We start from the raw sequence: 12,816 nt of genomic DNA on the forward strand, positions 1-12,816 counted from the left end.
GGTACTTACAACTGAAGTCACCTGTGGCAACCAACGCTGGTGTCGCACATAAATTGTCCGACGAGAAACAAATCTCCAGCGACGTTACGCAATTTTCCCTGAACTCTCACGTCCTAAAAACACCAAATCGTGGTCCTATAAATAAAAAAAATAGTCATAGCTGTGATTTCCTCATCGTTGCATAGAAATGCGCTAATTTTTAGGCCTCGTGTGTTCATCATTATGTGTATGGAGGGAAGGATTTGCAGGAGCGACTCACAGCATCTTGAACAGGGAGGAATCTACAGCATCACTTGATCTGCAGCATCAGTTCGCATATTTTAAGTTATTCATTTATTTAGGAAGTAAATACCCTTGACAGTGTTTCTGATGTGCGGTTCCCAGTTTCGCTCGGGATTTTAAGGTACTCCGATTACATTAGGATTTTTTAATGAAACAGTATTCACCTAAACATACCAGATTTTACTGATGCTAAGGTCATGCTAGCTAACGGAATTGCTGCACTTAGTCATGGAACCAGTGCCTATCCATCTCATTCATAATTGTATCTATAATTTCCCTATTAATCCGTTTAAATTTTCCACACAATCCTTTCTGCATTGCCTCTCTCTGGGGTCTTTGGTACAAATCTGTTTATTTTGTCTGTGGCTAACTCTACTATTTCTATGTTCTACTTATCTTGTTCTAATGCAGGATCCCAGATTTCTGCTGTATAAAAGTGCCTTTAAAGGTAGCAGGTATGCAAATAAATGTGTCATAAACGTGCTCTTTGTCTCTACGTCCTTTAGGAAGCATTCTGCCCACATGGGCAGTGTTCTGGCTTTGTCTTCCAATCCGGGCCATCAGAACTGGCCTTTCTCCAAAAATCATCTTCCTTCTCGCTGGGACGCACATCCTGCCCACTGGGACCGTCCACCACGCTGGGAGAGGAGAGATGGGCGCCTACCCAACCCTGGCAGCTTTCATTCTCTCCACAGAAGCTGCAAAGGTAGTTTTAGGGTGATGAACCAAGATCCATGGAGTGAACACTATGACTTACAGTCCCTGCACGTTTCATAACATCAAAATCTTAAAATTCAATTGTATTTTCTTTGGATTTTATGAGATATACCAACACAAAATAGTGGATAGTCATGCTTATGCCTATTTATACATATTTATGTTTTTGGCTTTTTATTCACTAACGTTCTCTAATAGTTCTCCAAGACCTTTACAAAACAGCTGGATTTATACCTAATTTTGCACAGGTGAATGCCATTTAAACATTTGGTGACTTATCTTGTTGCACTGTATTTCATTTAGGGATATTAGATTAAAAGGGGGAAGAATTTCTATTTTGAAAAAAAAAAAGAGAAAAAAACAGAATTTTCCTTCTGTGATTATACCTTGTTTTGTGTTGGCCTATGACAAAAAAAATCTAAGATATATTGAGGTTTGAAGTTGTGACGTGGAAAAACTCAAAGGCTATTAATACTTTGTACAGTGCTGTTTACCATTCTATTCATGTTTTATTTTTGTTCTTCTTCCTTGACTCCACCAGATGTGTTTCCTCATCAGATTGAGGGTGTCAAGATGATTATCAATAAAACTTTGAGTAGCTTTTTTAAGGTGACTCTTCATTATTTACATTTATACTTTGAAACAATATTTTTATGTTTGACTAAAGTAAAGAGTCTATTTCCAGGTCAGTCATACCCTCCACCTCAGTGCTGTAAGTCCCTCCTACTATCGGTTCCACGTGGAGCATCTACAGTCTGATGACTACAGCAAGGACAAGGTTGGACCCAAATAATCGCATAGCTAGATTGTTACTGCTTTTCAGAGTTCCTGTTTAGTTTTGAAGACTTTTGAAAATTATGAATCTTAGTTTAGGATAAGTGTGGACCAAATACATTTATATTTGCACTCTTTTATTTTAAGCTTTATTAATATCTGAACTTTAAAAATAACCAGTACAATTAGTTTGTTTTTAGTACGGGTTAAATAAATGATACACATAGAAGTATTTCATCCAATTTTATTCTAGAAAAGTATAACATTTTGACTTATATCTGCAGGAACCCTCACTGTGTTAACAGAATTTTTTAGAAGCTATAGCAATAATAAAATAAATAGGTACATTTTCCTTCTCTTATCCAATTTTAGGACGCCCCAGCATTGATTGGTGAAATGGACTCTTCAGGTAGTCTGAACGCTCACGCTCTCCTTCATCTCACAGAGCGCGTTCGAGCCAGAACAGTATTCCAGGTGAGTTCCCCGGTGTCTTTTGGGGCCGTTTATATCCGTCCCATTTGCAGCATCCATACAAGTCTGATCCCTCTTTAAAAACTATTGCAGTTTTTTTAATTATTTTTTTTGCCAGAAGCTCACAGCCTGAACTGTATTTCAGACCCAGCAGTCTCAGTTCGTAACGTGGCAGTTTGAAACCGAGTACAGAGGGAGCGACTTCACGGCTGCTGTGACAGTGGCCAACCCAGACATCCTCAGAGAGTCAGGTGAGAAATGGCAACTAAAAATCTAAATATATATGCATTCAAATATTTGTTTGGTGATGTAAAATATAGTTTAAATGTGTCAATTTGCACAGTTTGTAACGTTTTTCATGATGTTTCTCTGGTAAATTTTTATTATATGCATCTTGTGTGCAGTCATTCTGGTCGCACACTTCCTGCAGAGTGTGTCATCTGGCCTGGTGTTGGGAGGAGAACTGGTGTACCACCGAGGACGAGCAGAGGAAGGAGGGATTCTGACTCTGGCTGGACAGTACTCAAGTGAGATGCTGTTTTTTCACTGTTAGATGCACTTTGTTACCCTTTAACATTTTATGAGGTTGAAGACAATAAAGAGGGCTATCTTTGATCAGTTATCTCAGAATAATCTCTCAAGATCCTTTCCAGTGTTCTCTTTCCTTGAACGTGTGCCTCAGATTTTCTGTTGGATTTTTTCCTGTTAACTTAAGAAGGCAGAGTTTGTGTCTGCTAAATCATATTTGTTTTCATAGCTTTCAGTCATGCGCCACAAAAGCCCAATGATGATCCTTTTTCAGATTTTACACAAAATGTCCTCATATTATTAAAGTATATGATGTGCACTACTAACAAGCTTCCAGTGCTGTTTGTACGGAGCTAAATCAGTCTCATAAAGATTCACAAAGTGCACAATAATATTTGCATGCATACAGGAAGATTTGCAAATGTAATTTATAATTCACAAATGTGTATGGCACAGTGCATAAATGCGTACCTCAAGATTCACACACGCATAAAGAGTTTGTCAAATTTACATGTTTCAAACTGCACAAGTAGTAATAAATTACGCATACAAATCTGAAAGTACATGTGCACAAATCGCCAGCTGCGGACGGATTGGTCATCATGACGCTTTCGACTTTTGAGACTTTCTTACAGCATCATCTCACTTTGGATTCGCAAGTGAAAATGATGTGTTCAAGGCTGGTGAAAAGCTGGGATGTGACGTATTTTGCCTATATTTTTCAAAAGGTTTCTCTTTATTTTACTTTGTCGCCATACAGGACCAAACTGGGTTGCAACCCTTAATGCTGGCAAAGGCGGCGCCCATGCCAGCTACTATCACAGAGCCAACAAACAGGTATGAACAATAACAGCCTGGCTGTTATTTACTCATCATTTGTGTGCAGCATGCTGAGGGAAAATTTGTTTTGCCAGATCCAAGTTGGGGTGGAGTTTGAGGCCAGCACCAGGACGCAGGAGACAACAGCCTCCTTTGGGTACCAGATGGATCTCCCGGAGGCCAACATGGTTTTTCGAGGTAGTCTAAGGTGATTTCAACTAAGCTTGCTCACTGCCAAAAATATCAGTGTATCAGGCGTTTTTTTATGGCAAATGTTCAGGTATGATCAACAGCCGGTGCATCATTGGAGGTGTGTTGGAGAAGCGTCTTACCCCGCTTCCTGCCACCCTGATTATGGGAGCCTTTGTGAACCACAGAGGTGACAAGCTGCAGGTCGGCCTGGGCGTCAACGTGGGATGACCCGCAAACACGTGCTCAAACTGGAATTATGAAAAGAATGTCAGGACATCAATCCAGAGACCTACGTTTGAGGTTGTTGTTTTTTTTTAAATGCACCGACTTAAAGGGTGCATCACCTGCACTGAAACTCTTCCTGTTGGTTTAACTCCATGTATCTCACCTTGCAACCTACCTCTCAATAACAAGGTGATGTTTTCTGATTACGGAGAAAGCTCTGTGCCAGAGGAATGGATGCTACTTTAGAAGGGTGCATCACCCTCTGAACTTTGAAAGCTGAAAGTGAAATTGTACTGTATACATAGAGTATCAATTTTATAATGTCGGTAGTCATGAAGAAATGTATAAACGTATACATAAAATAACAAAAATGTACTTCCCGTTTTAGTGATTGACCTTGAAATTATGTATTGTTGATTGTTCTGCAAACTGTTTCTAAAAGAGGAATTTAAAAAAAAAATGATGGTATTTTACATTTTTCACAAAGCCAGTGGTCAAGAATAAAGCTGCGGACAACAAAATCGAAAGATGGAACATTTTCTGTCTTTCGGGCGTTGTGAGTTTGCAACCACTGTCTGGCATTAAAAAGAACAAAATCACCGGCCTGAAGCTAGTTTCAGCTTTCAAACGGAATAAATACAGTTGCTTAGGTCTGTATGAATTTTTGTCAGCAGTTGATGTTAATATGATCCCCAAAGAAACACAGAGGAGCAAAGCAAATGGATCTGAGGGCGTCTATGCACAAACAGATTTGTGTCTTATATGTTTGCCCCAAAAAGGCTTGTAAAAACACAAATTTGGCATTTTCAGTCCTATTTGACAAATTCTAAATCTGTAATGTATAATCCACTTAACAGGACATTGGACTGGAGAACAAGATGACTGTACTTTTTTCTGACATGATTTAATAAAGACGTTATTTATGTCATAACTTTTAGACTTCTGCCTATTTAAAAAAATCCACCTGAGTGTTAGTGGAATGGACCAAAGTGTATTCATGTGTTGGTCTGACAGTAAAAGATCAAGTCAACTAAATTGGGAATCTCTGGCAACTCTTGACAATTCAGAAAAATATTCACTAAAGCAGTGAGTCCAAACCTACCGACCATTTAGAATCCAAATTGTGATTCTTGGAGAAAAAATAGAAATGCTCTCATGTTTTTTCTACCAGAGGCTAAAACATGATGGCTTCAGTCATGGTTCCATGACAATCAAAGTTCCCCCTCCCCTTCACATTTATGAACCACACATGCTTATTTTTAGCTCTTTCTCTGAGATAATGCTTTGCATGATTCACAGCAGGAAAAAATAATACCTCACCTCTTCTAATCTCATCCTGTGTTCTGACCGTCAGCTCTTCCTGCTTGAAGTGCACAATTTTAAATAGAATAATGAAACATTCTGTTCCCCTATTTGCATACAAAAGAGGAAACTGTTTGCGGATTACAGAAGAAAAATCACATAAAATTGTAATGTTTTTATTAAAAGTTTAAAATTATGAATATGCTGTACATATTTACAAACAGAAAAGTATATTCAGATGTTACATTTGTAAACATTTAACTTGCTGATATTGCCGATATTGATCAGTGTCCATCGTCTGCTGCTGAAAGGACAAATGACACCGAGTCTTATTTGTCCTTGAATAAAGAGGAAAAGAATCCTTTTCCTCCTTCACCCTTCACTCTCAAAGACTTGCTCCTTTGGAGTCCAAAAGTGCTCTCCTTCTCCTCCTTCTTCTTCTTCTCCTCTTCCCTTTGCAGTACCTGTTGATTGATGACGAAGCGCATGTCCTCCTGCAGAAGGACAAATGGTAGATTTTAGAAATTGCTAATGTGAGGTGTTGCCAAAGGACATCATTTAAGAGTGCACATTACTGTTGCGTTAAATCATCAAACACTGAAACTGAAAGGAGATAAGTCAGAACACTCCGCTGTATTCCCTGAGGAAGTCGTGGTGTTCCTCAGGGCTTGGCTTTGGGTCTTTCTTAAGGTACCACATGGAACTATACATCTGTACACACGGTCAGGAATCGACAACAGTTATGGTTGTCTTGAATATTTTACGACTATGCTCTGGGTGGAGTTTATTAGTATGGAAGCACAGAGCTGCCAGCTCAGGAAAAGAAAAAATAATCTTATTGCATTATCAGTTGAAAAGCTTATTAATCCAAGAATATCTTTATAACAAATACACAATAATCGATTTTGCAACACAAAAAATAAAATTGCAGTAATGTGATAACATCTTCATGTTATAGCAACAGAACTGTTGTTGTTACAACATAAATTATTTACATCGTAAATGTAGACTGTTCCATGCTCCAATAAGAAAACCTTTTATAACACAATCATTAGTATTCCAATAAGATGTTTTCAAACTTTTAACAGAAATTATCAAGATTCTATTGTAAGACCTTGCACTGAAGGTTTTGTATTTGCGTGCATGTGCGCGCGCGCGTGTGTGTGTGTGTGTGTGTGTGTGTGCGTGCGTGCGTGCGTGTAGGTGTGTGTGCCTGCGTGTGTGAAGTTCGGCATAGATATGTAAAGAGTATTAAACAAGTGTGCTTCCTGCTCCTCTTTCCTGAATATTTTAATGTTGTATAGATACGTATTTACTTTAATCTACTAGTTGAACATGTTCAAAATAAAATCTTTACACAAACAACAGACTCACCTGCCAGGCATCCAGTTCTTGAGACAGCACCACCTTGTGTTTGATTGTGTTGAGAAGCTGCTGAGTGAGCGTTTCTTTCTCCTGACGGACTTTGGCCAGTTCACTCTCCAGAGAGCTGGATAGAAAAGAAAATACTATTAGCCTTTATTTATTTATTTATTTATTTTTTGTTATAAATTAAAGATAATGTCTAATAAAACACTGAAGGGTTCTGTGTTGCAGTTTCACCTGTAGCTCTGATTTTCTCCACCTCTGAAGGGTTTAATTTCTTCCCTGAGAGACTCAAGTTCCTTTTGCTGAGACTGGAGCTGCAAAGAGAGAAAATAATATAGTTTCAGCGTTTTATTTTAAATACATCTTGGGAGTATTTGTATAAAACACAAACTACAAAACACCAGTTGTCTAATAGAAGAATTGACATCCTGTAATAATTTCAACTTTGTATTTTAAAACATCAAAACTTATATTGCTGTCTCAAAAATTATTCTCCCATTGAACACAGTATTTAGCTCTTTTTACTGTCTTGAAGGGGGATTTTTTTTTTATGTATTTTTTTCCTGTTTTCACTAATTGGCCCCAAATGATTCAATTCCCTCTACTCTGGTGACCTGCTGCTTTAATGAATGTTGAATTCATGTGTAGCTCTTAACAGACCTCGTCCTTTAATGCTTGTATTTCTTCATCTTTGGCCTGCAGCGCTGAGGAGTGAGCCAAGAGAGCCTCTGTAGCCTATAAATAACAGGAAACATAAATCGCACAAAATATTTACTCAGACTTTGTCGCAATATGTTGGCATGTCTGCCAGGTTTCCAATAAAAATTAATAGCGGACACCCGTTAGTACCACACACTTTTAAGGTAAGGGATGTGAGAAGAGGTTCAGAATTAGCAGACGGTTCCCAGGTTGGACGGTAAAGATACTGTATGTGTGTATCTGTGAGTACCTGTGTCTGCTGAATTTCACTGAGCAGAGACAAAGGTTGTGTGTGCGTACTGTCCAGGAAGCTCTCCTCTCCCAGGTTGAGATCTTTTTGTTGCAAAGAGCGATTCAAGGTGCGTAACTCAAACACAACCCCCTGCTCCTGCTCTATCTATGTTCACACGCAAAATACACACACACACACACACACACACATACACACACACCATAAGAAGCAAATAGGCGGACTGTGTAGGATTTTAAAGCAGATGTGTTAGTTATTTCTGTTAGTGATGAGTGGTATCATTATTATTAGGACAGTTGTGACTAACGCCTGATCTTCACCTCAGCTTCCTTCTCAGTCAGTTTGACATGAAGCTCTGACAGTCTGTCCCGCAGTCCGTCTCTCTCCACACGGAGCCTCTGGCTGTTCTCCTCTGAAGCTTTTAGCTGCGTCTCCATGTGCAACAGCCGCTCCTGCAATACTCTGTTCTGCGTGGATGGAGAGGAGAATAGTCATTTTTCCATGGATTGAGTGAGAAGGTTTCCTTTAAACTTCTTATTATTGTATCTGAGTATATTTAGATTTACTTTTTTCATGCATCAAATGCGGTGAACAGAAATAATATTTGAGTTTTCATTCTTAAATGTTAATTAAATCATGTTTTCGTTCTATTTAAATGAAAATCTGCATACTAACGTAAATACCCCTCTGAATGGCTTATAAAAACAGATAAGTCTGGACTTTATCTGATTAAGATGTTGTGGCATCACTTGAAACAGCTTGTTCATATTCTGCAGTGTAGCTGAAGTCAACAGTTCAGTCTAGAAGGTTCGCATTTCTTATGGCAGAGTAATTGACAGTAATTCAAAATGCTTCATGGCAGTCGATGCTAATGTCATTAGGTTTAGGGGCAATTCTTTCTTTCTTTCTTAGTATTTACTCAAATTTTGTCTAGTCTTATAATTAAATTAGTTTGATGAGATGAGATCAAAAGAAGTAAAATCATGAGAAATCTATGAGGGAGTAAATACTTTTCCACAGCAAAGTACTTTAACAGTGATAAGAAAGCTCTAATAATACCTCAGCTTGCATATTTTCTAATTGTGCGGAGCTGATATTTCGACTAAAGGATGACTCCTCCATCTCTTCTCTGAGGGTGCGGAGCTCGGTCCTCAGGGAGTGCTCCAGTGTTACAGCCTAGAAAATGTGGGAGATGCAAGGCTGTGAAACCTGTTTGTCTGCATAGCAGCCAAAAAAGTTCATCAGATGTGACTCAATACACAGGTGAAAATGATCCAACCTCAGATAGTTGCTCCACTAGTCTCTGGTTGTGATTGGCCAACTGAGTCATCTGCTCGCTGTCGTCTTTCCTCCGGTCCCGCCCCTCGCTGTGGTATTTCTGCAGCTCTGCCCTCAGTGAAGCTAAGTCTGCGTTGAGCTCTGACTCCTTCTGCCCAGCCTCCAGTTCATTCATCTCCAGCTTCCTCTGCAGGACGTGCTTCTCCTGCTGTAAAGCCTGAGACAATAAACTGCACATTAATCAACTTCATTGACAAGGAGTGAATGAATATCAGCAGCAGAGCCTACAAAAGGGAGACATCAGGATTCCCCTCAAAAATGCCTGAATTTTAATAGACTGTGCATCTAAAATTTTTTACATGTTTATTGAGGAAAAAAATACCATTCAATTTGATTTCGTTGTTCCCGCTTACAGAAATTAAGGTATTTTACAAATGTAATATTTCAATCTGAGGTTTTAAGCACCTCAGAACAATGAATATTGTATTTGAACTCGATTTGTCCATCTTGTTAAAGAATGACCATTTATCTATGATTGCTTTTCTTTTTTTCTTTTTCTTTTTTATTAATCTTATTTTAAGTTTTCAAAGCTTAGAACATACAGATAAACAGACAAATAGGGCCCAGATGCACAGGTCAAAGCATAAAACACTGCGGTTGACACACAACACATATAGATCCGTGATTGCTTTTGAGCTCAAAAGAATTAAACTTGCCGGCCTCTCTCATGTTACTTAACATTTGAAATAGTGCTGGTAGAGGTGATGTTCTTAACAGGAAGAGTTGCCCCAAATACACAGTTAAGTTTGAGTTAAGTTTACTGCTAACAAACTGCTTGTTTTTTTTTTGTTTTTTTTTGCATCCATGATTAAGTTCTTTTTTATGCATAATTTAACTTGTATTGTAATTCTTTTAATCTGACTGTTCTTACATTTTACTAGGCTTAGTAAAAAAATAAAAAATAAATAAAACATCAAGCAGAGGAAAAGCCAAAGCAAATAAAAAAAATGACTCTAAACCAGATGTTGAGTAGAATGAGCAGTGTGATTAAAATATCCTGGAAGTGCCATGAATGCATGTCAGGTGTTTGCATGGTCTATGAGTTCATGGGCGTTTGGAGCCTGTCAGAAACCTGAACTGATGAGGTGACATGCAGCACTAGAAGCTAAAAACACTGCATTTTTCTGAGAAACCTGCAGCTAGGACTATATTTAGGAATACGTGGGCTGCCTGGACTAGCTAGTTTTGCAACAAGTTCTTCTTCGAATATGTAAATTACAAAACAATAATGTTTAGACACATATTTGTTTCAGAGTAGGGGGGTAGGGGGTTTAGGCTGGAGCACACCAATTTAGTTTTCTTTATTCAAAAAAATTCTCATTATTTTTAAATAATTGTCTACGTTGATGTATTTAACAAATAAAGCGTGACCCATAACGTTATATAAAGGAAGAAATCGAGAGCAAATTGCAGCTAAGCTTTGATAGAAGAAAAATTATGCCTTTGCTTCTGCTTATTCAGGGTCTCTGTGTGAATGGTGTTTGGCTTTTGGACAATATTTGGATTTCATGTAGCCTCATTAGAAACATATTTACTGAGAAAAGCATCAACATGTTGAAATCCTGTTCTACGTCATTTACCCAGACACAGCGCCTAAACCAGTGTTGAAATGATCCTTCAGTGTTTTCATAGAAGATAAGCTCAGTGGAAAAATCTTGAGAGGACACTGTCTGTGACACAATATAACACCTACTGTTGCAGAAAGCTTTCATTCCAGACTTATTTGTCAGCAATTGGTGGCTCAACATTGGGTGACCGCATTTCTATTTTTCTAGATGGAAAAACCCTAAGTAATGAATCTTATGATCAACGGAACAGCAACTTTTAACACATTTGAAGCTGACTCACATTTTGATTCATGTGGTCTTTTCCTGTTTATGCTAAACACAAGAGTCCAGTTATTTTCCCTTCAGCCCAGTTATCTCCTTACCTCCACCTCTTTCTCTCTCTGCTGCAGAGTTTCTGCCAGCTCCTCGTTCTTCTCCAGCAAGGCCCGTCCCAGTTCTGCAGCCAGTATCAGGTCAGTATCTATCGCCCCCCCACCATCCATGCCGTCGGTGGGGGACGAGGCCGACTGCAAAGCAAAGAGAGACACCGAAGAGGAAGAGGAGAGAGGAAAGAAGGAGTCCTCCAGGCTGGGCGAGGGAAGGCTGTTTTTCCTGGGAGTGAACATGACTGAAACGTGTTGGCTTAAGGAATTAGTTTGAAACCATCACCCTCTTGGCTTTCGGATGACTTCCCCAGAGTCAGAGAGGTGAGGGACGAACTCCCATTCCTTCTCCTTTCATTTAGTTTCCCACTGCGTTCTTCAGAGGCAACCGTTCAGAAACTCTCCTCTTCAGAGACAAATCTGTAACAGCAAGAAATCAATACAGACAATCTTAGAAAGGCTTAGCATGACAAGTTGTTTTCTGGTGATATTATCTAACAACCTTCACAAGGAGGTCTTTTGTCTGACTGGTGATTTGGTTACTCTGACCGAAAATCTAACTCCTTTATTACCATTGTTCTTGCTCCCCTCCCTAAATTCCACAGCAAGTGTAAGCATTGTGTTTCAGTCTCAGGCTGTAAAGAAATTTAAGCAAAAAGTCTCTAAAACCTTGTGAACAGAACGACTGAATATTCCATGTTTTTTTCCACACACTTTAGTGACGTTGCTCTAACACAAATTTCATTCAAAACCATTTCCTTCTGAGGTCACTCTTTGACGTAACATTCTGTTTCCACCTCTTAAAGTCAATAATTCATCCACATTAAAGCACCTCAGAACTTATTTGTATGTCAAATTATTCAAACTTTGAAGTCGGACGGAAACCAAGTTATTCTGGCTCAAAGAAGAAGAATCAAGTCAGTCTTACCTGACGGGTTACCAGCCTCCAGAAACAGTCTTCCTGTTTGGTGTTGAGTGTGCGCACATTTTGTCTGTGTGCCCGGCAGTATTTGCGCAAGAGAGGCTCAGCTGGTTTCCCTGGCAGTGGAAACACACGGCATGTAAATACAATCCGAGGGCCACACCTCCTCCAGAGTCACGAAGGTGTAAAGGAAACAGAGTCAGGAACAGATGAAGCAGGTGCTGTTTGGACATCTAGTGGCTGAGCAGGGATATTAAAAGGCTGACAAGCTTCGAGGAAGTTGCTGCTTGAAAGTTCAGCAGTCTTCTTTTGGGATGGAAAGAGATGAGGACACAAATAGGGGTCTGTTAACTTCAGCTCACACCCCCTCCTTCTCCTCCTGTCCTGTTTACCTGCTTGGAGTGTTTCAAAGGAGTGCTCTGTTCATTTACTAGGAAGGGGGCAGGGAGAGTGTCGAAGAGAGAGGGCACCTACACCCCACCTCCACTCGGGTTTCAGCAAACGGGAATAAAGGAATAAAAAGCTGAGCAGGACCCTCCTCAATCATAAAACTTTTTTTTTGTCTTAGTCTGTGTTTTCTGCATTCTGATATGGCTTTCAGACTGTTTTTATCTCTCTCTGTGATGCTTTTCCTGACAGCCTGCAAAGCTGGAAAGCAGATGCCCAAACTATCAAATAAGAAACTCTGTGCTGACTCTGAATGCAGTCGTAAGTAGCAACAGCTTCTAGTTCTTCCTTGCTTACTGATTATATTATCTAACAACTGGAACAGATGAAAGACAAATGCTGAGTTTTTAAACAAATGGAAAAAATACTGTTGCATCTTTAAGGATAAAGGAGAATAATTTGGAAAGTATGGTACCAGAGTCTGGAGAAAGAGTAGAAAAAGTTCAGACCCCAATACTTGGGGAGCCGTATCTGCTGGTGTTGGTCCACTGGGTTTTCTGAAGCCCATAGCTCACAATCCACCAGGAAATTTTAGAGCACTCCATGCTTTTT

At 39.3% G+C, this 12,816-nt stretch overlaps 3 protein-coding genes across 6 annotated transcripts in view; 2 read left to right on the plus strand and 1 right to left on the minus strand.

Moving 5' to 3' along the window:
- Nucleotides 1-120: 120 nt before the first annotated feature.
- Nucleotides 121-4,939, plus strand: LOC103141110 (mitochondrial import receptor subunit TOM40B). The gene is made up of 10 exons (XM_007556565.2): nucleotides 121-403; nucleotides 789-988; nucleotides 1,541-1,608; nucleotides 1,685-1,777; nucleotides 2,146-2,247; nucleotides 2,390-2,495; nucleotides 2,649-2,771; nucleotides 3,533-3,609; nucleotides 3,687-3,789; nucleotides 3,872-4,939. Exons 2-10 carry the CDS (start codon nucleotides 805-807, stop codon nucleotides 4,009-4,011), a joined length of 996 nt encoding a protein of 331 aa, XP_007556627.1. The 5' UTR covers nucleotides 121-403; nucleotides 789-804; the 3' UTR covers nucleotides 4,012-4,939.
- bicdl2 (BICD family like cargo adaptor 2) lies at nucleotides 4,462-11,912 on the minus strand. 2 transcript variants are annotated; one of them, XM_007556608.2, is made up of 10 exons: nucleotides 11,824-11,912; nucleotides 10,896-11,315; nucleotides 8,907-9,122; nucleotides 8,687-8,803; nucleotides 7,948-8,094; nucleotides 7,628-7,774; nucleotides 7,339-7,413; nucleotides 6,913-6,992; nucleotides 6,685-6,799; nucleotides 4,462-5,804 (listed from the first exon to the last, which is right to left on the minus strand). In XM_007556608.2, the coding sequence occupies exons 2-10, from the start codon at nucleotides 11,136-11,138 to the stop codon at nucleotides 5,640-5,642; spliced, it is 1,305 nt and encodes a 434-aa protein (XP_007556670.1). In that variant the 5' UTR covers nucleotides 11,139-11,315; nucleotides 11,824-11,912; the 3' UTR covers nucleotides 4,462-5,639. The 2 variants fall into 2 exon arrangements, with proteins under 2 accessions (XP_007556670.1, XP_007556678.1); XM_007556616.2 differs by lacking the exon at nucleotides 7,628-7,774.
- Nucleotides 11,131-12,816, plus strand: part of mia (MIA SH3 domain containing) — a 10,880-nt gene continuing 9,194 nt past the window's right edge. For 2 of the 3 annotated variants that reach the window (XM_016673890.1, XM_007556598.2), the window contains exon 1: nucleotides 12,377-12,525. In XM_016673890.1, coding sequence (XP_016529376.1) covers nucleotides 12,408-12,525 — 118 coding nt within the window. In that variant the 5' untranslated portion in view covers nucleotides 12,377-12,407. Of the gene's footprint in view, nucleotides 11,220-12,376; nucleotides 12,526-12,816 lie in introns of those variants that run through there. The other variant, XM_016673891.1, reaches the window with a different exon arrangement.

This window comes from Poecilia formosa, unplaced genomic scaffold (assembly GCF_000485575.1).
Source record: "Poecilia formosa unplaced genomic scaffold, Poecilia_formosa-5.1.2 Scaffold3, whole genome shotgun sequence".
NCBI lineage: Eukaryota > Metazoa > Chordata > Actinopteri > Cyprinodontiformes > Poeciliidae > Poecilia > Poecilia formosa.

Bases quoted from the DNA above. Each gene is read 5' to 3' on its own strand.
- bicdl2 (XM_007556608.2), bottom strand. From the start codon at position 11,138: ATGTTCACTCCCAGGAAAAACAGCCTTCCCTCGCCCAGCCTGGAGGAC. The intron at 9,123-10,895 runs GTAAGGAGATAA...TTATTGTCTCAG, and splicing joins AGAGAGAGAAAGAGGTGGAG to GCTTTACAGCAGGAGAAGCA. The intron at 6,800-6,912 runs GTGAAACTGCAA...TTTTCTATCCAG, and splicing joins GGAGAAAATCAGAGCTACAG to CTCTCTGGAGAGTGAACTGG.
- LOC103141110 (XM_007556565.2), top strand. From the start codon at position 805: ATGGGCAGTGTTCTGGCTTTGTCTTCCAATCCGGGCCATCAGAACTGG. The intron at 1,609-1,684 runs GTGACTCTTCAT...GTCTATTTCCAG, and splicing joins CTTTGAGTAGCTTTTTTAAG to GTCAGTCATACCCTCCACCT. The intron at 2,496-2,648 runs GTGAGAAATGGC...TCTTGTGTGCAG, and splicing joins AGACATCCTCAGAGAGTCAG to TCATTCTGGTCGCACACTTC.